General features: G+C 37.2%; 1 protein-coding gene across 1 annotated transcript in view; it reads right to left on the bottom strand.

The window, feature by feature from the left end:
* Positions 1 to 9,492: 9,492 nt before the first annotated feature.
* The window catches only part of LOC103031399 (MSL complex subunit 3), a 31,238-nt gene continuing 16,583 nt past the window's right edge, over positions 9,493 to 24,147 (bottom strand). Inside the window, exons 13-14 of the mRNA XM_022674816.2 lie at positions 24,031 to 24,115; positions 9,493 to 10,490 (exon numbers count right to left, since the gene is read on the bottom strand). Coding sequence (XP_022530537.2) covers positions 10,391 to 10,490; positions 24,031 to 24,115 — 185 coding nt within the window. The 3' untranslated portion in view covers positions 9,493 to 10,390. The remainder of the gene's footprint in view (positions 10,491 to 24,030; positions 24,116 to 24,147) is intronic.

Below are 24,147 nucleotides of genomic sequence, written 5' to 3'. Positions count from 1 at the left end.
TTCGTCTGACCAGAGAACTTTCCTCCAGAAGGTTTTATCTTTGTCCATGTGATCAGCAGCAAACTTCAGCCGAGTCTTAAGGTGCCTTTTCTGGAGCAAGGGCTTCTTTCTTGCACGGCAGCCTCTCAGTCCATGGCGATGTAAAACACGCTTGACTGTGGAGACTGACACCTGTGTTCCATCAGCTTCCAAATCCTTGCAGACCTGCTTCTTGGTGATTCTTGGTTGACTCTTGACCATCCTGACCAATCTCCTCTCGGCAGCATGTGATAGCTTGCGTTTTCTTCCTGATCGTGGCAGTGACACAACTGTTCCATGCACTTTATACTTGCGTATAATTGTCTGCACAGTTGCTCTTGGGACCTGTAGCTGCTTTGAAATGGCTCCAAGTGACTTCCCTGACTTGTTCAAGTCAATAATTCGCTTTTTCAGATCCACACTGAGTTCCTTTGACTTTCCCATTGTAGCTTTTGTAGCTGAGTCTAATCACTGGGTCAAATGAGCCCTATTTAAATGGGCTCATGAGAAGTCAACAGCTGTAGTCAATCAGAATCACTTACAAGAAGTGAAGAGGCCATGACATGAAGCTAATTTGATTGACACAACTCGCTACATCACCAAAATTGACAAATTTTGTTGCTGTATGTATATTTTTGACCCAGCAGATTTGGTGACATTTTCAGCAGACCCATAATAAATTTATGAAAGAACCAAATTTTATGACTGTTTTTTGTGACAAACATGTATGTGTTCCGATCACTCTATCACAGAAAAATAAGAGTTGTAGAACTTATTGAAAACTCAAGACAGCCATAACATTATGTTTTTTTACAAGTGTATGTAAACTTTTGACCACAACTGTAAATACATAATTTAAAATAATAAAAACTTTAAGGGTTGTCCAAATTAAATTATGATTTGTTACAAAAGCAGCATTGAAGTTTAAAGTTCAATAAAAGCTTGAAATTTTTATCGAAATGTTTAGAAAAAATGTTCCTCAAAGGAAGAATGGAAATTATTTGCATATTTCTCCTTCTACAGTGCATAATGTCATTAAATCATTAAATAAAAGTAAAAGAAATTGTATTGAAATTCAAACTAATGCACATTTTATTTTTGATGTATAAACGTGCCCTGCTGTGTAGGGCACTTGCGCTGGCTGGGCCGTATGCTAAGTATAAACCAGTCTAAGGTGTTTAAGTCTGAGGTGTTTAAAAACTCCAACAGCACAGAGCTAAGATCAATCTCACAACATTAAACATCTGGACCAAACTATCTGCTGTGGAACCAGTGTTGCCAACTTGGCGACTTTGTCGCTATAATTAGCGACTTTTCAGACCCTGTAGGGACTTTTTTTGGTAAAATAGCGACTAGCAACAAATCTAGCGAGTTTTTGTGGTGTTACTGGAGACTTTTGGAGACTGTGGCCCCGTCCACACAAAGCCGGATATTTTTAAAAACTGAGGTTTTTGTCTCCGTTTTTACAAATATCTTCGACCACACGAGCAGCGTTTTCAGAAATATCTCCGTCCACGCGGAAACGCCATACCACTCAAAACGCTGAAATGAACATGGATTCTCTAGACACTTGGACGTTTTCTCGTCACTCCTCAGCAACAACTACTTATTTATTTAAATTGTCCCACCAATTTTTTACCGTTCGCGTTAGGGTCTGTACCTCCGGACAGGAGGATCGGAAAAAACTACACACAGCGCATTTTAGTAATGTTACCTCCGCTGTGTTAGGTAATGTGAGAGTAATGTTAAATTAAGATGTGAACATGTTAATAATCCACAAATTGCATAGAGAAACAAACCAATCCAGGTGCTGAATCTTAACTTGGCTTAATGTAAACAACGAGAAACAAACACCAAACAACTTATTTTTTCACTGCATAATAAAATGTATCAGAATTTATAAACAAATCACTATAACCCACATTACTGACCCGCTGTAAACAGGCTGGATGAGGAGCTCCAGTAACAGTAAATTATGTATTTTGAGTTTGCTGGTGTAGCTGGTCTGTGGTGTTAAATCAGTATAATTAAAGCTCATACTGATAGAGTAGTGCTGAACTCGCCAATATCACTTGTCTCAGCTACACTGGTAAAACGTGTTACAGCGTTTAAAGCTGGTCCTGTTTAATTCCGCGCTGTTCAGTCAGAGAGGGCAGTTAGTAATCAGCTGGGTGTAAAAATGCTTTAAACGGACGGAGTTCGCTGTTGATGCGCCGAAAATAGTCCCCTCCAGCTCGTAAACCAAAAGCAGACATGCGCAGACTCGCTGTGTGACGTCAGCGTTTTCAAAAACCTCCGTTTTCCCGAGAAGGGTATAGCTGCAGCCTGGAGCACCTCCAAAGGGGAGGTGCTCCAGGCTGTGGACGGAAGGCCAAAACGGAGAAAAAAACTCTGTTTTTAAAAGTACCTGGGTCCGTGTGGACGGGGCCTGAGATGAACACACCTGCTCTTTAGGTACTGTCCTCCGCGCTGTAAACTGAACATGCCCAAAGCCACCGCTGACTGACCCCGGCCCCTGTTTACAGAGCAGTATATAAATATAACTGGGTCTTTAGTGTGACACGAAAAGATATCACTGATTTTACCTCACACAGTCTCAGTCAGTCACCTCATTCACCACACAGCCTGTCACTCGCCTCCTCCACAGTGTCTGCCTCTTTGTAAAAAGCTAAACATCTAACTAGCTACCTCATCATTGAACAATTTGTCTATAATAGGTTTGAAAATAAAGAAAACAACGTATAATAACAGTTCCGGCTAACTGCTGCTCTTATAATGACATTTAACAACACGGCAAAAAAAAAAAACAGATTTATGTAATTTACGTAAAAATGAAGTTATTTTAAGAAGTGACTGCCTAAGCAACAGATGTTGTCCATTTGTTAGAGTTAATTTGTAACATTTGTAACATATTTAGGTTGTTTTTTACTCTAAGAGACACTATATACAGCAGGTCTCGCTGCTGGGTGGTGGCGGGGAGTAGCTAACTAAGATAAGTAAAGCTAAGCTAAGTAAACAAAACTGCAATAAAAAAAAGACTCTTTATAAGTTAAATGAGCGCTGGAAGTTAATCTACACAGATTTTGCTCCTGAAGACTGTTTATTTAGGTGAGTAGAGCACTTTTCTTTATTTACAGTTAGCTTAGATTAACAAATTTCTCCAGCACTAAGGCTGCAGCATTAGCATTAGGGGCTAACTGCTCCAGCAGTCCTAGCCTGGGTTCGAAGCAGGCTACAGGCTGATAGATAATACTCACTTCTGAACAGGGAAATGGCGAGCGCGTTTAGTGGGTAATGCTAATGCTGCTCCAGCAGTGCTAGCAGGGGTTAGCAGCAGGCTACAGGCTGTTATACTCTCCTCTGAACAGGAAAATAGAGGTTAGAAGCTAATGCTAATGCTATTCCAGTCTTGGTGCTGGAGAACTGACCAGTCAGAACCTGACTGGTAAAATTCATACATACATAAGACGCACTGGATTATAAGGTGCACTGACGATTTTTGGGAAAATGTAAGGATTTTATATGCGTTTTATAGTGCGAACAATACAGTATTTATTAGTATATTCAGCAAATGTATCCATCAGTAATGCTTTCAAATAATAACCCAGAGTATTTCAATCTAAATTGAAATTTAGATTGAAAACAACAGTAGATATTGTTGTTCTCTTGCTGGCTTTTGTGGATTTTTGCCGAGCTTGCTGTCTAAGTCTGATAAAAGCCTGAGAGGAAAGCCAGGAAAAACATGCGTTACACTCGAGTACAGGTTCTGGACACTTCTGATCAAAACACTTGGCTCAAATGAAGAAGCGCGTATGGTATCAGCACACAACAGTTTCAGGTGGTCTCTCTGTGATTCGGCAGCTTTGGGAAAGAAAGCTCTGTTTAAAGCTTTAGGATTTAGGACTACAAAGCTGTGTGAGCATTAGATACAGCACTTACACACCCGTACAGCCAGAATTCCAGAGAGAGAGAGAGAAACAGAGAGCGAGAGAGAGAGAGAGAGAAAAACAGAGAGAGAGCACCAGAGTTCTGTGGAGTCATATCTTCTAAAAGCAGAATGATGTTAAATTAATGGTGGAATAAAAGCTGTAAAAACTTGTATTTTTGTTTTCTTGAAAGATAATCATCTAATAGAGAGGTTGTACGAGTTCTATAAGAGTCACTTTATTTGGAATATGAATGTCTATTAATACATGAAATGAAGTTGGCCAAATAAAATGTGAAATATATTGGGTTCACACTGTCTACAATCAAATAAAGTGTCAAAAGAAAATGTATCGTGATTCAAACTAATGCTTATTTTATTTTTAATTTTGTGTTTTACTTGTGTTTAAGTTGCTGTTGTTGTTTCCTTTAAATGTAGTTAAATGTATAATAGAGAGGTGGTCTGAGTTTTAGATGAGGCACATACATTGGAAATCAGTTTATTATTTTATGTGAGAATTAATTAATTAATAAAACTAATCACAGTCACAAATAACTAAATATCCAAGTTTTTTTTGGGGGGGGGAGTCAAAATTGGTTATTTAATGGCACAGATAAAATAACCCTTTGTTAAGTTACACCTTTAACACCTTGACTGGAAACCAAATTAAGGTGTACAAAATAACATAAAACACTGACAAAATTATAAAATGTCATAAAAAGTTAAATTAACTTACTTTTTCAGAAAGAAAACATTCTTCTGTAGCATAACATAAAAAACGATTATTTGATTGGATCTAATATCTTTTCTTATATTCTCAGTTGTCAAATATTCAGTGCATCCCTAGATCAAAGTTTTCTTACGTCACTGATATTCACACATGCATGTTATGTCAATACAGCCTTGTTTATTTCATAACATTTCATAACATTTCAAAATGTCATTATGTTGCGAATACTGGCATAAAGTATTCATAAACATTTGCCCCACTATAATGTTACAGGTTAAATTAAAAAGTAAAAGTATTTTTTCAGTATGAAACTTTATCTGCTTGCCTTAGTGCAATATGAAAATGCTTCATCTCACATATTTGCAACCACCTCCTGCAAAAACTAAAACTAAATTGTAATATGTTTCAATGTTATGTAAAACTATTGTGTTTTATATGTTGGTCTTTCCACAGTAGTAAAGTAGTGAAACATTGTGAACGCTTTTTTTTTTTTTTGTGAATTATCCTAATTGAACCTTTAACCTACCTTCCTGTTAGAGGTAAGGAACTCCATTGCACTAAATATTGATAGAAACATTTGTAATTGGGTTAGGATTTGTTTGGTTTTAGCCATATTTTGGATAATTAAACAATTCCTTTTCCTGATAAATGAACATAACAGGAGGGTAAATCCTTTATTAAATATTAAATGCATTAATCAATGTTTATGAGTGCGTTAAGAAGGTCTTATGTAGGTTTCCTCCAAATAAAGTATGATTGAACTTTCTTTTATTACAAAAAGTTACATAAATTCACAAAAACTCACCAATGTGCTTACCTATTTTAAACACCCTAATCAGATTTACACAATTCATCACAATTAAACTACATACAAATACAGCTGGTCTAAAGTCTAATGTTTTGAAATGTTGCTTTTGAGAAATAAAATTGCACTAGTAAAGCTGTAAACACTCACCTCTGCATCTCTACAGGTTCCTCCATCCACCCAACATCTGCTGCAGTCAGGGAAGTGTCGGCCCCGGCCCTGGAGTCCATGGTTACCGCACAGATATCCACAGCAGCTCAGGTGCAGAAGTGAAGGAACCAGAAAACAGACAGTGGATGAGCAGGAGATGAGCTCCAGATGCATTTCCAGATGATGGTACCTGCTAGTTTCAAATCCAATCAGGAGAAACAGATATGAAGAAGGTGGGTGGGACAAATCGGTTTATCGGAGCCCCAGACGTGTGGCTGTTCCGAAGTTTCTGCGCTATCCGATACCGCGGGGTGAAGCCGGACAGCTCCAGTTTCTTTGGTAAGTGCCTCGTTATGCTCTGCTATAGCATTCAGATTGAATTAGCACCCAGCACTCTGTCCATTTACCTCGTTAGGACAGAGAGAGAGAGAGAGAGAGAGCCCTGCTGCAGCAGAACGAGCTGAGAGCTTGTTTGGAGATTAAGGGTGTTTGGCTGTTGACAGGACGGGATGGTGCTCCATTCAAACGCAGAATGCCTGGATACGTTAAATTTACAAAAATAATTTGAGGAAATCAGCTGTGTTTAAGTGAAGTTATTTACAATTATTTTTTGGAAAAAAAATCAATTTGATTTTATTTAACTAATAAAGTTTTAAAATACTCATATTAGAGCAATACAGCCAACATAGGAGTTATGGTACAGTTAGAAGTTCACCTAAGATAATCTGGGGGAATGACTATACACCGACAGTGGGTATCAGAAACTGAGGGACACACCCAGTAAGCAAACAGGCAGTCCAATAAACCTCAAAGTAGTTGAGTATTGTTTGAAAATACTCACTTTTACCAAACGATTTCTATATATTTCTATCAAATGACAATACCAAAGTTCAGCTCGATTCGTTCTGTTTCGCGTTGAGAACAACAGAAGCTTCTACAGTCTGGTTTAACCATTAAACTGCTGCAGGAGAGTCACCAGCGATCATTTAAAAGAAGAAAAAAAAAAGGCCAGCACATCTATCTGCACAAACATTAACTGAATGACTAACATCTAAACATCAATTAGCACTAAACTGGCCATTTTAGGTGACCAGCAGACTTACCAAAAGTATGGTAAGCTGTCAATTTCTTCCTTTCAAAAGTCTTACCCTACCATCTTAATTCAGGTCAATACAGTAATCAATACTGTAATTCTTCAAATAAGTTTTTTTTTTTTTTTTGTCAAACGAGTACACAGATTTTCTGTTTCTATCCACGGTTAGAGCTAGTAAATTCCACCCAATAGTGGTACACCGAGGAACCCTGAATGTTCCAATAACCCAGGGTGCTATCAGCTAGTGGTTCGTCCCACATAGCTTGTTTTAACACGGTAAACACGGAGACCACAGTACAATATATTCCCCTCTGTACAGTGAAAGAGCTAGCACTGCGGTTAGCAGCTAATGCTAATGCTGCTGCACTCAGCCTCAGCTTATAATGTTGTACTTTAGCAGAGTGACTTTACTGCTCCTTACAACCTACATAAGGCGCACTATATTTCATACACAACGTGCACTGTCGATTTTTGGAAAAATTAAAGAAATTTATGTACACCTTACAGTCTGAAAAATACGGTATAAGGCTTCATTAAGATTGCGTAGGGGTAATTTCTCAATTCCACACAGTGTTGTAAATTAGAATAGAAACAGAGGGCTATATAGACAGTTATACACACTGATCAATCATAACATTATGATCACTTTCTTGTGTCTACACCCAACACTTCGGTTTCTCTGCATGATTCATGGCCTATACTTCTTCTTGTTCTTCTGTTTCAGGGAATATAAAACTTTGAATCTTGAAAGTAAAAATCACAGCAGTTAAACTTCAATTAAAAAAAGCAATAATTTGGATTTATTCTAGTCCATTATACAAACAGGCAAGAAATAATTAACTGGGAGAAAAAAAAAAACAAAAAAAAAACAGATCTGTTAGACAACACACAGTTTACAGTAGGGCTGCACAATGTACTGGCTGCTAATGGTCATATAGTGAGACTTCATATAGTGGGGTCTTTATATTCCTGATATCATAGGAGGCGTTTTTTTTTGTATGGGGGGGAAAAAGTTTTTTTGTAAAGGTTTGTATTAATTTCCAAATTCATTTCTGCCAATGACAATAAGCTTAATTAGCTTAGACCTCATAACAAGGAACTGCCTGCCTACAAACTGGCGACAGACTTCAGTGGTCTATAGCGTCTAAATTGTAAAAAAATTGCGTCTAAATTGTATCCATCCTACACTGTCCCCAATAGGCAATATATAAAGCTCTGGAAAAAAGTTTTAATTTTTGCAGCAGGAGTGGCATAAAGTTATCCAAAAGCAGCGTGTAAGACTGGTGGAGGAGAACATGCCAACGTGCATGAAACCTTTGATTAAATACCAGGGTATTCCACTGAATATTGATTTCTGAACTCTTAAAACTTTATAAATATGAACTTGTTTTCTTTGCATTATTTGAGGTCTTTTTTGTTATTTCTGCCATTTCTCATTTTCTGCAAATAAATGCTCTAAATGACAATATTTTGTTTTGGAATTTGGTAGAAATATTGTTCATAGTTTTTAGAACAAAACCAATGTTCATTTTACTCAAACATATACCTATAAATAGCACAATCAGAGAAACTGATTTAGAAACTAATGTGATCTCTTAATTTTTTCCAGAGCTGTATGTATATGTATATTGTTTCAGCTCAGCATCGATATTGCATTGTGCACATGCACAATAGCAATATTGCAGGACATGCAATGTCTTGTGCAACATCACCTAAAAAAATGTACTGATATAAAAGTAAGATTTACACAGTAGGGGTGGGAATCTTTTACTATCTCACGATTCGATTCGATTCCGATTTTGGGGGCCACGATTCGATTCAAAATCGATTTTTGATTCAAAACGATTTGATTTATAAAAATTTATTGAAAACTTATTGAAAAAAAAGCCTCCAAAATATACACTGGTCCTGGAGAAGGTAATGTGTTACAAAAACAATAAAATGTGCAGGAATGTGGGTCTTCAGTGACAGAGGAATCACTGGGATATCACAATGACGTTAATGAACAATAAATAAATAATAAATAACACTGCTTTATTATAAGGCTACTAGCGGTGGTGTGTAGGTGACGCTGCTGGGCTGATGTGATGATAGCAGTGAAGCGCTAAAGTTCAGGAGCAGCTGCTGATTAACTAGTTAATTTTAGGCCGTTGTATTTCTTCAGAAAGGGGGCAGGAGGTGGAGAAATTAATTCATATTGTCCATTCCTTAATTCCTCTGTGATGGGGAGCTGAAATTAGCTCTGATTAGCTTATTGTTATTTTTCCGTTCCGCCTTAAATGCTGCAGCCCGCTGCCACCTGTAGCGTTATTTAAGGTGGAACTGGAAAGTTAGCTAGTTAGCTAGCTAACAGAAACTGAAACTAACTACTAGCGATCTTTTTTATGCTTGTTATGAAGCATTCTGCCATAAAACATTAAAACTACACGTTAATCTAAGGTAATATAGTGCTTGTTCTGCCATCTTACCGGTGATTCTCATACACCTACGCTCTGTGTGGGTCTGACGGTAAGTTCAAACTGCAGCGGCCACGGTCGCTTTGGGCAGTGGGAGGCGGAGCGAAAAACGCTTCGTGCCGCTGCAGTGTGAACTTACCGTGAGGGGTAGGGCCAAGGGAAGAAATGGGATTGGACCTTAGAATCGATTTTGGGACATTTTAAATCGATTCTGAATCGTAGTAAATGAGAATCAAGATTCTTATGTGAATCGATTTTTTGGCACACCTCTATTACACAGTTCTCTTTTCTTATGAAGTATCTATCAGAGGCAGGTTATATATGTCCAGCATGTTTATTTTAGTCCAATATTGTTTTTGTTTTTTTAATTACAGTAAATTAACAGAATAGCAAATTATCACAATGTTATTTTTTTCCCCCCTATATCATGCAGCCCTACTTGAAAAAGAATGCTGATCAATCATATTGATCTGATTTTGTATTTCTTGCATCCAAATAAATTACAAGGATGGAGGGCCTGCTCCTACTTCAGTCCTTTTACTGTGGTAATTCTTGCACAATAGAGAACATCAGATTCCTTCAAAACGTAACAACAATGGTATAATGGACATCGAACACATCAACACTTGCTTAAACGACAATAATCAACATTGCAGGGAACAAAAAAAAAAAAAACCTAAATCAGAACAGTCCCAGCTTGCCGGAATAGGTTGACTTGCATGACTTGTACACAGATCTTCTTCTTCTTCAAGTTCATGTTTAACGGACGTCCGAATGAAGTCCTCTTTATTAAGGGCCTAAGCTGAAGTAGGCAGGTAAAGTACAGATACAGTTGCTGAGCAGTAGGAGGCAGAGCGAAATGCTGGAACAACTGCCGGAGAGATAGTGACCTCCCTCTGGCTCCCAAAACAGGGGAAAACCAAGGCGAGGGTGTCCATTTTTAAGCCACTATGTCCACAAATATCAAAGCAAAAAAATGAAAACCAAAATTAAAAAAAAGAAAGGAAGCAAGCAAATGCAGTCATCCTGCCGACAAGAAAAAAAAAATCAAAATGCAAGCTGGTGACACTCCAGACGCCTCGAGGAGCTGCCGAAAAATCAAAAAAAAAAAAAAAAAAGGATGACTGCGCATTCGGCAGTTGTTAGCAGAGCAGATGACAGACAAAATGAAGATGCAGGACAGAAGGGGGCGCTCCATAGGAGAGGTGGTCCTTCAGCAGACTGGCCGCGGCTGCTTCATGCAGTAATGGGCTTCGGTGGCCGACACGTATGCAGTCTCGGGGAAGAAGTCCTCATGAAACTCAGCCAAAAACCTGTTTAAAGAGACAGAAAAACATATTTAATGTTAGATATTTTCAACAACAGCTGGAACTCATGTCAATTTTTTTTGTTTTTGCTCAACAATCAAATTATTGTAACTTAATTTCAAGATGGCGGCGCCCAAAATCCTACCTGAAGATACTATGTGTATAAACTAGAGATTAGTGTTTTTGGGGCAGATTTTAATCGCCGATACCGATCGTGGGCGGGGCTAAATGCCAAATAAATGCTAAGCAGGTTGTGTCTGTGAACACTAAATTTACTCATTTAGTAGGGCTGGACCCGAATATTCGGGTATTCGGATATTCGTTCGTTGAGTAGGTATTCGGTTTTTAATTTTGGTATTCGGATATTCGTTTTTTTTCTCCTTTCCAGAGTTCCACCTCACTCTAACCACTTCTGTTCTCGCGGGTCCCGTCAGAATATCTTGCGCGCGGGACAGAACTGAACTGTTATTGGCTGGAGCGGGAGTTTAATCCAGACGATGCGGGAGCAAATTAATAAATAGTTAAGAAAACTGTAATAATTGTAAAAAAAAAAACCTAAAGAAAACTCTCAACGCGCAGGATGGACCGACACACACACGCACACACTGATGGTGTTTGGACTGGGGTAAGGAACGGGACCACACTATTCAGTGCTGCTGTTTTAATAAATATATAAGTAAATTTGAAGCATTAAATGTAGTTTATTTAATTTATATTAGGAACGTGGGGCGGGAGAAATGTGTATGTGGCGGGCGGGCGCAGGATTAAAAGAAGCAATTTTTTTGCGGCGCGGTAACGAGACAGAAACGCGGGAGCGTGGAAGAGTGGGTTTAAAAATCAGTCTCGCGCAGACCTCTATTATACATGATAAAAAAAAATGCAGGCTCTTCGAAACTGATTTATATAATAAAACGTAAGGGGTAATGTGGCAACAGTAGGGGCTAAATCGGTTACAAAAGCCTGGCCTACAAAAATGATGTCTGAACGAATTTCCTCTTATCTAATATAATTTAAAATGGTTTAAAAATATAAAATAATTTCTAAGCAAACGAAATATTTAATATTGAGCTTATAGCCCAAGTGCAAAAATACAAAATCAGTAATACGGCTATGCCCTGCACAATCCTTAAACCGAAATAGACCAAGTACAATAACGTCATTAACAATGACTTTCCTCTACTGTAATATAATTTAACATGGTTTAAAAATATAAAATAATTTCTAAACAAACGAAATATTTAATATTGAGCTTATAGCCCAAGTGCAAAAATACAAAATCAGTAATATGCCCTGCACAATCCTTTAACCGAAATAGACCAAGTACAGTTTACAATGACTGTCCTCTAATATAATTAACAATGTTTAAGAATATAAAATACTTCCTGAACAAACGTTTTTTTTGTTTGTTTTTTTAAGCAAATAGCCTAAGTGTGAAAACACAAACAGCAATTTACTGGGCTGGCTTGCGCAGCGGAGAAACCGTGCAGCAGCAGCCTCCTAGCCTGCTTACGCAGCGGATAAGCCGCGGTGTAGGGCAGCAGAAATTCCGGGATGAAAACACAAAGAAATCTGGGCTAAAAACACAGAAAAAATATGGGGTGAAAACACAAAAATCCGGGATAAAAACACCAAAGATCCGGGGTGAATATGTCTCGTCGGTCAGAGCAAATTGAACATTTTTCAGTGGATTAAAGGGGCCGTGATTTGCTTTTTTTTTTTTTTTTTTTTTACCTCTTTTTTTAAAAACGAATATTCGAATATTCGCTTCGAATCAGTGCCGAATATCCGGAGCTCAAAAAACGCTATTCGGGCCAGCCCTATCATTTAGTCAATGTTCCTACCCACAGTGATGTATAATAGGAGAAGAGTGCAGTGCGACAAGTCTTGCTTGAGTACTTGTATTGATATAATAGAGGTGCTGCTGCATGAAAGTGCAGTGTGATGTGTGGATCGATACAAGTTATTTATTACACTGCATTGTAAATACTTTCACTATAAAACTACTGGATCAAACTGATTTATTGTGTTTATTTTGTTGCTTTTTTCATAATCTTTTCTTTTTCGGTTGTTGCTCACCCGAAAGTCACGTGACTAAAACAATACAATGACAAGAGAATGATGTATATAATCATAAACCTCAAAAGCAAGTCACTTAACTACCCAACACAGTCTGAGGTAAGTATTAATCGATATTAACTGGTTAATTAGGAAGGCTGCATTCAGGATTGAGTATCGTTTTAATTTTTTCCGATACTGGTATGGATACGATATTTTGAATTTTATTCAGACACCCAAACAATATTTGTTCCCTCATTTTCATACCGTCACCATAAATGGCTTCCATCTTTTTGGATCTTGTTGGAACAAAACATTTGGTATTTTTGTGGCGCTTTATTAAGAACAAAACAACAGCATTACTTAAGTACTTAAACTACAAATAATAAAAAGAGGGAGTGCAGTCGAGAGACTAAGCGAGCGATGGTGTATCGACAATTTGAGGGAAAATGAAGTGTGGAGGAGTCTTTCGAAGTAGAATCAGACTTTAGAGCACCTTGACCTGTTTACCTTGCTGTGTGTGCTCTAGGAGTGTACCATATCATATTGTACGTGATAATATCGCCTAAAATTTGGAATATCGTGAATGATATTATACCCCGAAATATTGTGCAAAATGTGTATAGACACATTTTGATCGGTACCCGTTTCGTACGGTATTTCGATACCCAGCCCTAGCTGCATTACGTGTTCATTACATTAACATACATTTTCGTACACAAAGGAGCATCTTATAATAAGGTGCGCCTTAGAAATAGATCTGTTATTCATAGTGCGCAAAATATGTAATATGTGTGTGGTTTAAGTGGAAGAAATTAAAGTATGAACCCCCGCAAACATAGGCCTTCAAGGTTTTAAAGTCAACGCAAGAATGTAGATAATTATTTGTTTTTCAAATTAAATTAAGTTTTGCAGCTTTGCCCTCTTACACCATCTTACACTATGTGTTAAAATAATGAAATAAATGATTAAATAAATAAAGAACTCTTTACACAGCCACAAGCGGCTCCGTTCATCCGGAACATGGGCTAATTAATCATTTTATCAGTGCTAAATAGAGCACAGAAGTGCCTACTCTCCATGTATTGCCATAAGGGTTCAGGAAGGGAACAGTGCATGTTTAGCAAATTTCCCAGCGCGACCGTCTTTCTGAACCGACTGAAAAAGCTCAAAGAAACACAAAAGCAGGCAACCGGAAACTGCTTTTAATTAAGGAAATTAAAACCAAGTGTTCTAGTCTAGATCATAATAAGTGTTAAAGCGTAAAGTTGAGAGTTGAGTTGTAGCATTTGACAGTATGACATCCAACAATAATAACAGAATATTCTCTCAGGCTACATTATGAAGCTGTTTTTGTTTGTTTCTAATACTTTAATTTAAGGAACACACATTGGGGCTTCAGTAAAAAACTTTGTTTAGTAAAGTGCATGACACACATCCCTTTGTCATTTATGTAAAAATGTGAATGGATTGATAGACCGATATAGATGCATTTATAAACATTAAGTACTTTACGTTTAAGATTTTTTTATAAGTGTCTTAATCACATACATTTACACACTGTTTCAGTACATCACTGCTACCCAATGAAAAACATGCATCTCTATTTTTGTTTGTTTTGTAAATAATTCTGGACATTATGTCTTTTTCAGTAAAGTAACTGTTTTGTATATTAAGAGGTTCCCAGCTGATGAAAAGCATCCTCACAGCATGATGCTGCTACTGCCATGTTTCACAGTGGAAATAGTGTGGTAAGGGTGATGAGCAGTGTTCAAAATGTTCAACTTTGGTCTCATCTGACCACAGCGCCTTCTTCCACATGTTTGATGTGTCCACTACATTGCTTGTGGCAAACTGCAAAATACTACACTAAATGACACACAGCTGGACTTATTTAGGGTATTCAGAGTAAAGGGGGTGGATACTTTTGCATGTCACACTTTTTACTTGATTAAAATTTTTTAAAACATCCATTATTTTTGTTATACTTTAAAAGTTGGTGCTATTTTGTGCTGGTCTATCACTTTTCAAAATTTCAATAAAAGTTTGTGGTTTTAAGGTGATAAAATGTGCAAATATCTAAATACCTTTTGCTATATTAGAACAAATCTGAACAAGTGGTTTGTGTGTACCACCCTGGCGCCAATGGTATTGAGGTAATGTGGCCCCCACCACCAGACACAAGAATATAAAAGGAAAGAAGAATGAAAATTCAGCTTTAAAAAAAAAATATATATAAGTAAGAGTAAGAGTGCAGGCGGTGTAATTCTCTGTGAAAATGCTGTAACTTGGGTACAGTCGGTGTTGTGAGCCAGCCTTTGGGATTTGGTGCGTCCCTTTTTTTTCTTCCTCCTCTTAAGACGCTCTTCTAAAACGCTGTCACTGAGTTTTACTTCCTGGTTGCTTGGTAACGTGAGGGCGGAGCAGCTTAAGGGAAGAGAAGCCTCAGTTTTGACAGCGAGCCATATAGTCATCAGACAGAGAACGAGCAGAGAGGATAAGAACAGACAGTATCTGCTGCATCTGGGCTATGCACATTTTTTAATATTATTTTATTTTTTAGGCTTTTAGTGCACATTTTCTTTCTTGTTCTGTTTGTCTGTGTAACATGTCTTTTGTGTCCACAGAATACAGTATTTAACAGACTATAGCCGTGCTAATAGTGCTAGTGAATGCCGCCAGACAGCTCTACACTGAAAAACCCTGAGGCGATATTAGCTAGCGGTTCGTCCCATGTAGCTGGTTTTAACACGGTAAATGCGATAATACTCCCCTCTGAACAGGGAAAAGAGCTAGTGCTTAGTAGTGCGGTTAGCGTGAAATGCTAATGCTGCTCCAGCAGTGCTAGTTGGGTTAGCAGCAGACTACAGGCCAATAATACTCATCTCTATAATACTCAACAGGGAAATAGTGGTTAGGCGCTAATGCTAATACTGCTCCAGCCTCAATGCTGGAGAAATACACTGAAACTCCTGTATAACACTGTACTTTAGTGGAGTGGCTTTACTGCTCCTTAACACCTGACTGGAAAAAATTCATAGATAAGGCACACTAAAGAATTGAAGTGTGCCTTAAAAGTGCGAAAATGTTGTTTAAACACATTTTTCAAGATCTATTTTGATTGAACACAAGGTATTATTACAAATATAAAGGATTCACTGTAAAGTATGTTTTGTATACTTTATTTAGTTGTCTTTGATGTGGAGGTGTGCAGTGTTGCCTGGTTAGGTGGAGTACATGGTTTGTTATTTATGTTTTTAAATAGATAAATAATATTTTATTTCTCCTAAATGTATGTCTACCTTAAATGTACTGCTACTTTATTTTTAAGTAACCATAACTTTGTAAATGTAAATAGTATTAGATTTTAAATTTGGATGTGTTGAAGAGAGAGAGAGAGAGAGAGAGAGAAGAGAGAGAGGGGGGAGTAAAAAAAAGAGAAGAGTAAAAGACATGTAGAAATGAAAGTGACAAGTAGAGAGAAAAAGAGTCAAGTAGAGATAAGAACAGAGAGATACAAGAAGACAGTGATAAGTAGAGAGAGAGAAATAGATAGAGAGAAGTATAGAGCGAGAGAGAGAGTGGGAGAGAGAGACACACACAAGTAGAGGGGAAAGAGAAGTAGAGAAAACATCTTGCTAAATAGCAGAACGTAAGTGGTTAGTCTACCTATTTTTTTTTTTTTTTTAGCAAAAATTCAGATAATTTTACGAAAACCATGAATCAGATCAGTTCATACAGCATATGGTATGAAACAACGTACCAAGTTCTAAAAGTGGTGTACATATTTTTAAGGTTCTATAAAAAAAAAAAAAAAAAAAAAAAAAAAAAAAAATGTAGGGCCATTTGAAAATCTGGACAAAAAATTAAGGACACTTTTGAATTGATACCTATGGGAAGAATAAGAGGTAAAAATGCCAGCTGTTCAAAAATCGTACGTTCGATTAGTAAGCATCATTCCGAAAAGCACAAGCCAACTTAATTAATCAATATACTTCTTTAAAAACATAATGTGCAAGTTCTCTGAATTGAATTCTGCTAGATTGTATTATATTGTATTGTATTACTGACAGTGTATAAAAGGAAGAAGGCTTTGTATTTAACACCATTACCTAACTGAGGTAATTAATTACTTAACTGCAGTAGAATCATGAAAATGCAAATAAGATCCATGGTTAAAGTGTCCTTCCTCTCCACCAAGAAACTACAGATCAGTCAGAGCTTAACCAGATTCAACACAAAAATCAAAAGCTGTCACAGATCCCGAGCTGCTCGAAAAGAAAAGCTGCAGACACGGCCCCCCGAAGGTGGGCTGGCAACTTGCCTTAAATAACTAAATTCAGCAAAGTTTGCAGGCGAAAAGCTCCCTGTCTAATCAGCAGAATAATCCAGAATGTCCTTAGTATCTTCTGCTCGGCCAAATCCGCTAAATCTTGCCATCTCATCTTAGCATCCCCCACTGCACGGGCTCCTAATCTCAGCGCAAACAAATTATCCTCATCAGCGCAGAAAAATTAAGACTTTATTTAACCAAAAACCAATAACAACAGCAGCCATAGCTTCTAAATCACCACCACCGATTAAATGTCCTATAAACATACAACAAATTAATTGTAATAATAATTTGATAATAAAAGGCAGCAGAATTGAGAGATATATTGCTAAATATTTTATGGCATGACAAAATATAGAATTAGAGAACACAATATTATTAAATGTTACAGAGCTAGACTTTCATATATTAGTCTCCATTTCGTTCTTTCACTCAAAGACAAAAAAACACCATCAGCCACACACATACACAACTACAGGTACACACAAACACATACACACATACACACACACACAGGATTAACCTCAATCATTCGTGCTGAGATCTATTTGCTTCTATCCCATCATGCACTGTTTCTGACAGTAATGGCCCACTTCAAAAACGAATGCTTTCATTTGCCTTCCTTGCCTCTTCTGTAAACGGCACCAAAAGAAAGTAAAGAAAGAGAAAAATGTTTATATGAAACAGATAAGGGTGTGAATGATTAAATATATGTCATTAAATACTACTAGCACTTCTACTAATAATAATAATCATCCTGAATAATAATTAAAAAGAGGTGGGGAATATGATAATTCAATATGGTAACACACTTTTCAGAACAGTGTTGATATTGTCAGGGTGTTTCACAGTACAGCTCACACTATAATCAATTCTTGGGGTCACAATTAGATTTTTTTAGATTCTTTCAAATTGGTTGAATTTCTGTTTCTTCGTCCTCCATACTTTAGCGGCGCAACAACAAATATTGTAATACGACTCTCTCGCAGAGCTTTTTAACTGTCTCGCGGAGTTCATCTACTGTCCTGCGGAGCTCTTTATCAGTTAAAGAGTTCTGAAGGACATTAGCTGAGCTCCGCAGGACAGTAGGTGAGCAATGCGGTACAGTTAAAAAGCTTTGTTCGACAGTAGCTAAACTCCGCGGTACAGTTAAAGAGCTCCGCGCAACAGTAGCTGAGCTCCACGGTACAGTTAAAAAGCTCCGCAGTACAGTTAAAAAGCTTTGCGAGACAGTAGCTGGGCTCCGCGGTACAGGTAAAAAGCTCTGCAGTACAGTAGCTGAGCTCCGCAGCACAGTTAAAAATCTTTGCGCGACAGTAGCTGAGCGCCACGGTACAGTTATAAAGCTCCACGTGACAGTAACTGAGCTCCACAGTACAGTTAAAAATCTCCGCGCGACAGTAGCTGAGCTCCGCTGTACAGTTAAAAAGCTCTGCGGTACAGTTAAAAAGCTCCGTGTGTCAGTAGGTGAGCTCCGCGGTACAGTTAAAAAAGGGTCTTGGTACAATTACTGCTCACAAAATAAACAAACATCTTCAGTTTTTGTATGTTTCTAATGAGTGTATAAAATAAATTATATTTATACAAAAAATTATAAAAAAAAAAAAAAAAAAAAAAGTTCTATCTTGTTGAAATAGTTTATTTTTGGCAAAAAATAAACCCTAACAAATATACCCTAAAAATTTGAGATTGGCCATAACACCCACTCCTACAATTAATTTTTATTCAAATGGCTACTAATTTAAATTCAGCCACATTAAAGCATTTGTTGTTAAAAAAAAAAAAACATTTTAAAACATACTTAGTAGTAAACTTTCACTTTAAAGTATAGATTTTTACTTAGATGTGATTAAAGATAACCACAAATAAACATCTACACCTTTTAAAATTTTCAAAATATATATTTACACAATATCATTTATTCTACTCAAATTGTTGATGCAGGGTGTGCAGTCTAACTACAGCATGTTGGACAATTGATCTCCCTTCTTTAAAACAATTTTTTAAAAATATGTTTTTTTTTTTTTTTTTACTTTTTTCTTAAACTTTCATTTTTGCTTAAACTTAATTTTATGGGTGTCTTTTAGATTTATTCATTACTTTTAGTTTAATACCATTTTATTGAATTCCTTTTTATATAATTCTCCAAGAAATTTTATCATATCATTTAGTCTTATTTGTCTATTATCTTAATGTAGTTTTCCTCCAATAAGTAGTAGTATTTTCTATTCCAATATCATCCCCCACCTCAAATATCATGCAGCACTATCAAAAGCACCCAACAGCGCTGAGAGCTGGTGGGAGGCGGTAGTGCAGTGGTTTGATTAGAGAGGAGAATAATAAATCCCTGGGATTTGGGGCCAGCTGAAGATCGCTGGGCAGGATTTAAAGATTAGTTCAGAGGCTTGTGTAACGCCCACTGATCTCACTCACTTTTAATGTGAATTCTCTCCCTCACACACACACACACACACAGACACACACACACACACACACGACAGGAAATCTGCACAGGCAACAAATAACACCTCAATCCACCATCTGATCTCTTCTTCCTAACAATACAAAGCAGCTCTTGTACTCGCTGTCCTCTGCGACTACCTCCCAACCTGCACAGCAGATACACAGACAGTGATCAGATAGCCAGGTCTGCTCATCCACCAGCAACTGGGACAGGGTTTATCTGTCAGGACATCACTAGTGTCTTACTTATAACTACTGTTTTTTTCTCACTAGAAGGCGCTCATCTATTTTCTGGTCTATTTTCACACATAAGGAACACTGGATTATAAGGTGCATTTTAAGAGACACTATAAGGAACTTCTAATTCAGCAGGTCTCGCTGCTGGGTGGTGGCGGCAGGGTAGCTAACTAAGTTAAGTAAAGCTAAGCTAAGTAAACAAAACTGTAATAAAAAAAATAAGAATTTCTTTTAATCTACACATATATCTCTGGTAAAAAAAATGTTTATTTGAGTGAGTAAAGTTTTTTTATTTACTGTAAGCTTAGATAACCAAATTTCTCCAGCACTAAGGCTGGAGCATTAGCATTAGCGGCTAACCGCTCCAACAGTGCTAGCCGGTGTTAGGAGCAGGCTACAGGCCGATGATACTACCCTCTGAACGGGTTAATAGCAAGTGCGGTTAGTGGGTAGTGCTGATGCTGCTCTAGCTGTACTAGCAGGGGTTAGGAGCAGGCTACAGACCAATAATACTCACCTCTGAATGGGGAAATAGCGCACACAGCTAGCGGCTAATGCTAATTTTACTCCAACTCCAACTCCAGCCCCGGTGCTAAACTGAGAACTAAACTGAAACTCCTGTAGAACACTGCAATTTGGCAGAGTGGCTTTACTGCTCCTTATAAACTGACTGGTAAAATTCATACCCAAGACACACTGGATAAAAAAGGCTTACTGACAACTTTTGGGAAAATTGGGCCTTATAGTGTGAAACATACTGTAATATTCTGCTCTCTGGTGATGGTAAAATCATATTGTTTAAAGTATTTATTGTGCAGATGGTGGTTTAAGCCAGTATTCAGAGAGATGGAGGGGGATGTTTGCCGGAGAGAGTAAACAGCTCAGCTGATCGATGGGAGTCGGTCTGAACGGACGGTGCTCTGGGGAACTCTGAACTGTCACATCAACAATTCTATTCTGGTCCAGTCTGCGCTTGCAATGCTTCCTCATCATGTCCTGCTCTCAATTTTATTAATTTTCCCCCATTTTTCTCTCTTTTCTGGCTTATTAGCATTATAATTAGTACTAATGTATCCTATCTATACATAGTGTGCATTAATTATTGACTTATGCACATGATTATAAATAAATGAAACCATGTGCATCGTGGGAACAGATGTGGAATTTGAAAACAGCAATAATAAATGTATAATTAATACAGCATTTTTTTTCCTCACCAGAAACCTACTGATATAACTTTGCAACTTTGCAATATATGAATGAACTCAGTCAATTACTGTAGTAATCGCACTATAAGGCACACTTTAAATCATTTAGTTGTCCCAAAAATCTTCAGTGCACCTTATGTATGGATTTTACCAGCATTATATAGGAGTTACAGTTTAGTTCTCCAGCAGTATTAGCATTACCTGCTAACCACGCTAAGCGCTAGCTCTTTCGCTGTTTAGAGGTGAGTATATTGGACTGTTGTCTGCATGTTTACCCTGTTAAAACAAGTTCTGTCGGGCGGCATTAGTGACAAAATCTAGAAATCCAAGCTTAATGTAAAAAAATGTAAGTGCTTTGCTCACCAAAAAATGTTTTCAGGAGAGAAATCTGTGTAGATTAACATCCAGCCCTTGTTTTGTTTTGTTTATTTAGCTTAGCTTTACAGGTCTCAACACTGAATTAGAAGGAAAACATGGCGACATCCCTGTTCCTTACTAGTGTCGCATAAATGCACCTCATAATCCAGTGCGCCTTATTAATGAAAATAGACCAAAAAATAGACGTTTATCGAAAGTGTGCCTTATAGTGCGAAAAATACGATAAGCTAAATAAATGCCATTGTGTGTTGCATTTTAATGACCGCATGCTACAGAAAATGACAGCTCTAAGCACATGCTTCTGATAACATTAGTGTGGGGCGTGCTCTCTTATTACTGAAAGATCAGCAGAGGGGTCAAGTGGTCTGCAATAAGGAGACACTGGTTAAAAAATATCACCCCCATCATCATGGCTATGTCTGTAGACTGCTATAGAAACAAAATAATAAAGTATTGATAGATGCTGACAGGATACGGCAATCAGGGCAAGGTCAAGGTGGCTACGTTAGTCACGGCTAGGCAGGACAAGGCCCCATTAACCAGCGAGGAGGATAATGAAGGCCAAAGGTGCACAAAGTAATGATATACCCAAACCCAATAATCCATCAGAATATGACATCTGATGCACAGGCTAGCATATTGATATTCGTTGCACATCTACAACTAGACTGCAAGAGTCCAGCTAGCATCAATTACAGGCTACCCGTTCTGAATACGTGAATCTTTTTTTCTGACTTGGATTAAATTTTATTATTTATGGATCAGTAAACCTTAGGGATTTTTGGGCATTTATTAAACACTTCTGTTTGAAATTATTTTCATATTTAAAATATATTTACATTAGGGGTGTGCAATATCATAATTTTCACAATACAGCTGTGGAAAAAAATTAAAAGACCAGATAAAGAGTTTCTCTGATTTTGTTATTTATAGGTATATGTTTGAGTAAAATGAAAATTGTTGTTTTATTCTATAAACTACAAACAACATTTCTCCCAAATTCCAAATACAAATATTGTAATTTAGAGCATTTATTTGCAGAAAATGAGAAATGGCTGAAATAACAAAAAAGATGCAGAACTTTCAGATCTCAAATAATGCAAAGAAAACAAGTTTATATTCATATTTTTTAAGAGTTCTTAAATCAATATTTGGTGGAATAACCCTGTTTCTAATCACAGTTTTCTTGCATCTTGGCATGGTCTCCTCCACCAGTCTTACACACTGCTTTTGTATAACTTTATGCCACTCCTGCATGTGATAATCAATTTTACTTTTGATTATATTCCAGAGGTTTTCAATTAGGCAAAATCAAGGAAAAACATCATTAAGTGGTCTCTAATTTTTTTCCAGAGCTATATACTGTGACACTACTATAGTGATAAAACAAACAAACAAAAACAACGATACTGCTGATAATAGCAGTATTCTGTCTTAAATGCAAGAGTATTTTTGCACAAATACTCTTTGCTCCATTTAATTACTTTTATGTTAAATTATTATTTGACACAAATTTAGACTCTTGGTAAGTTACGTATGTTCACAAAACAGAAAAAAAGTTTACAGATTTGTTTTGTTTCTACTAAATGTTTAAAGGTCACCTTCCGTCGTTTTTTCTTTCATTTTAAAATGTCTAGTTGTGGTCTCTAGTATGAATGAATGACATGTGAGCCGTTTTTGTAAAAAAAAAAAAAGTGCTCAGGTGTCTCTGTATAGCTCTTTTTTAATGGACTGTTTTAGGGGTGTGTCCAAAATGACCGGATTCCAGCTTTGTTCATGAATATTCATACATGCAAACAGCATGCAAATTTCTCTCCTCTGATTGGCTAGGAGCACTGCGACGCCCCTCCACCGCTCTGCCGCTCACTGCCTCCCACCTCCTAACTGATGAGCGGTGATGTTGCGTCGCTTCAGCTCCGCCTCTGGGAGTTTCTCGAGCCAAGGTGGGCTGGTCTGTGAGTTTCTGCCTACGTAGGCAGAAAGATAATTCAAAATTCACCCGTTTTTCGGAGGGGGGGAGGGGGGATTTCTTTGCTTAGCTCCTGCAGACAATGGGGGCTGCAAAACAGTTTAATGTGCAGGTGTACACATTCAACTCGGAGAGACCTACTGTATTCCACAAAAAACAAGAAAAATCGGATTTTCGCGGAAGGTGAGCTTTAAAACTGTTATTTTTAAACCTTTGTCATTCCGCCAAGAATACTAAATTTACAACAAAAATTAAATACTGAGACGCTCACACTTAACAAACGGGTAAAAAATTAAAAATACTTTTTGAAATGAAGGTCAGTCAAAAACATAATGAAAAAACTGGCACTAATTAGGAAAGAACACCAAGAGTTACCTATGTTGCACAGGAAAAGTGCAACATAGCACCCCAGATAAGAGCACCTAAATGCTTTACAGAGTATTTTGGTTTGTTTAACCACCTAAATTTCTACATGATTCCTTATGTGTTCCTTCATAGTCTGAAATGAGAAGGTGTGTGCAAACTTTTGACTTGTACTGTATTTGAAATTTTTTATTTTGAAAATGTAATGTTTTAATTCTGAAACATGGGTGTGCGATGTATGTTCATAAAATAGTATCACACAATTTCATACTATTTTTGTACTAATAACGATATTCTTGGCAAAATTAAAAGACACAGAAATATAATTATAATATATTTAATACAACTTACTTTAAAATACACTACCAAAAACAAATTACATTTAGTATAATTGTGGTAGGTTAAGTGAATTGTGAATTGCAAAAGGTTGGGATCCTCTGGCCTAGTTCATTCACACAGATCAGCCAATCTCCAAATAACCATCATTAATGACTAGTACAGGTAGTGGTTTTTGGTGAAACAATTAAGAGTGAAAGGTACCTGAGAAAAAGCTCCAAGTGCTTCACCAGGGCCCGCAGGTTCTTCTCAGGCATGTGCATCTTCCCAAGGATCTCTGGAAGCTTCACTGTAAACAGTCAAATGCAAACATCCAAATGA

Source organism: Astyanax mexicanus, chromosome 21 (genome assembly GCF_023375975.1).
Source record: "Astyanax mexicanus isolate ESR-SI-001 chromosome 21, AstMex3_surface, whole genome shotgun sequence".
Classification (NCBI taxonomy): Eukaryota; Metazoa; Chordata; class Actinopteri; order Characiformes; family Acestrorhamphidae; genus Astyanax; species Astyanax mexicanus.
This window is presented reverse-complemented; position numbering and strand designations above follow the sequence as displayed.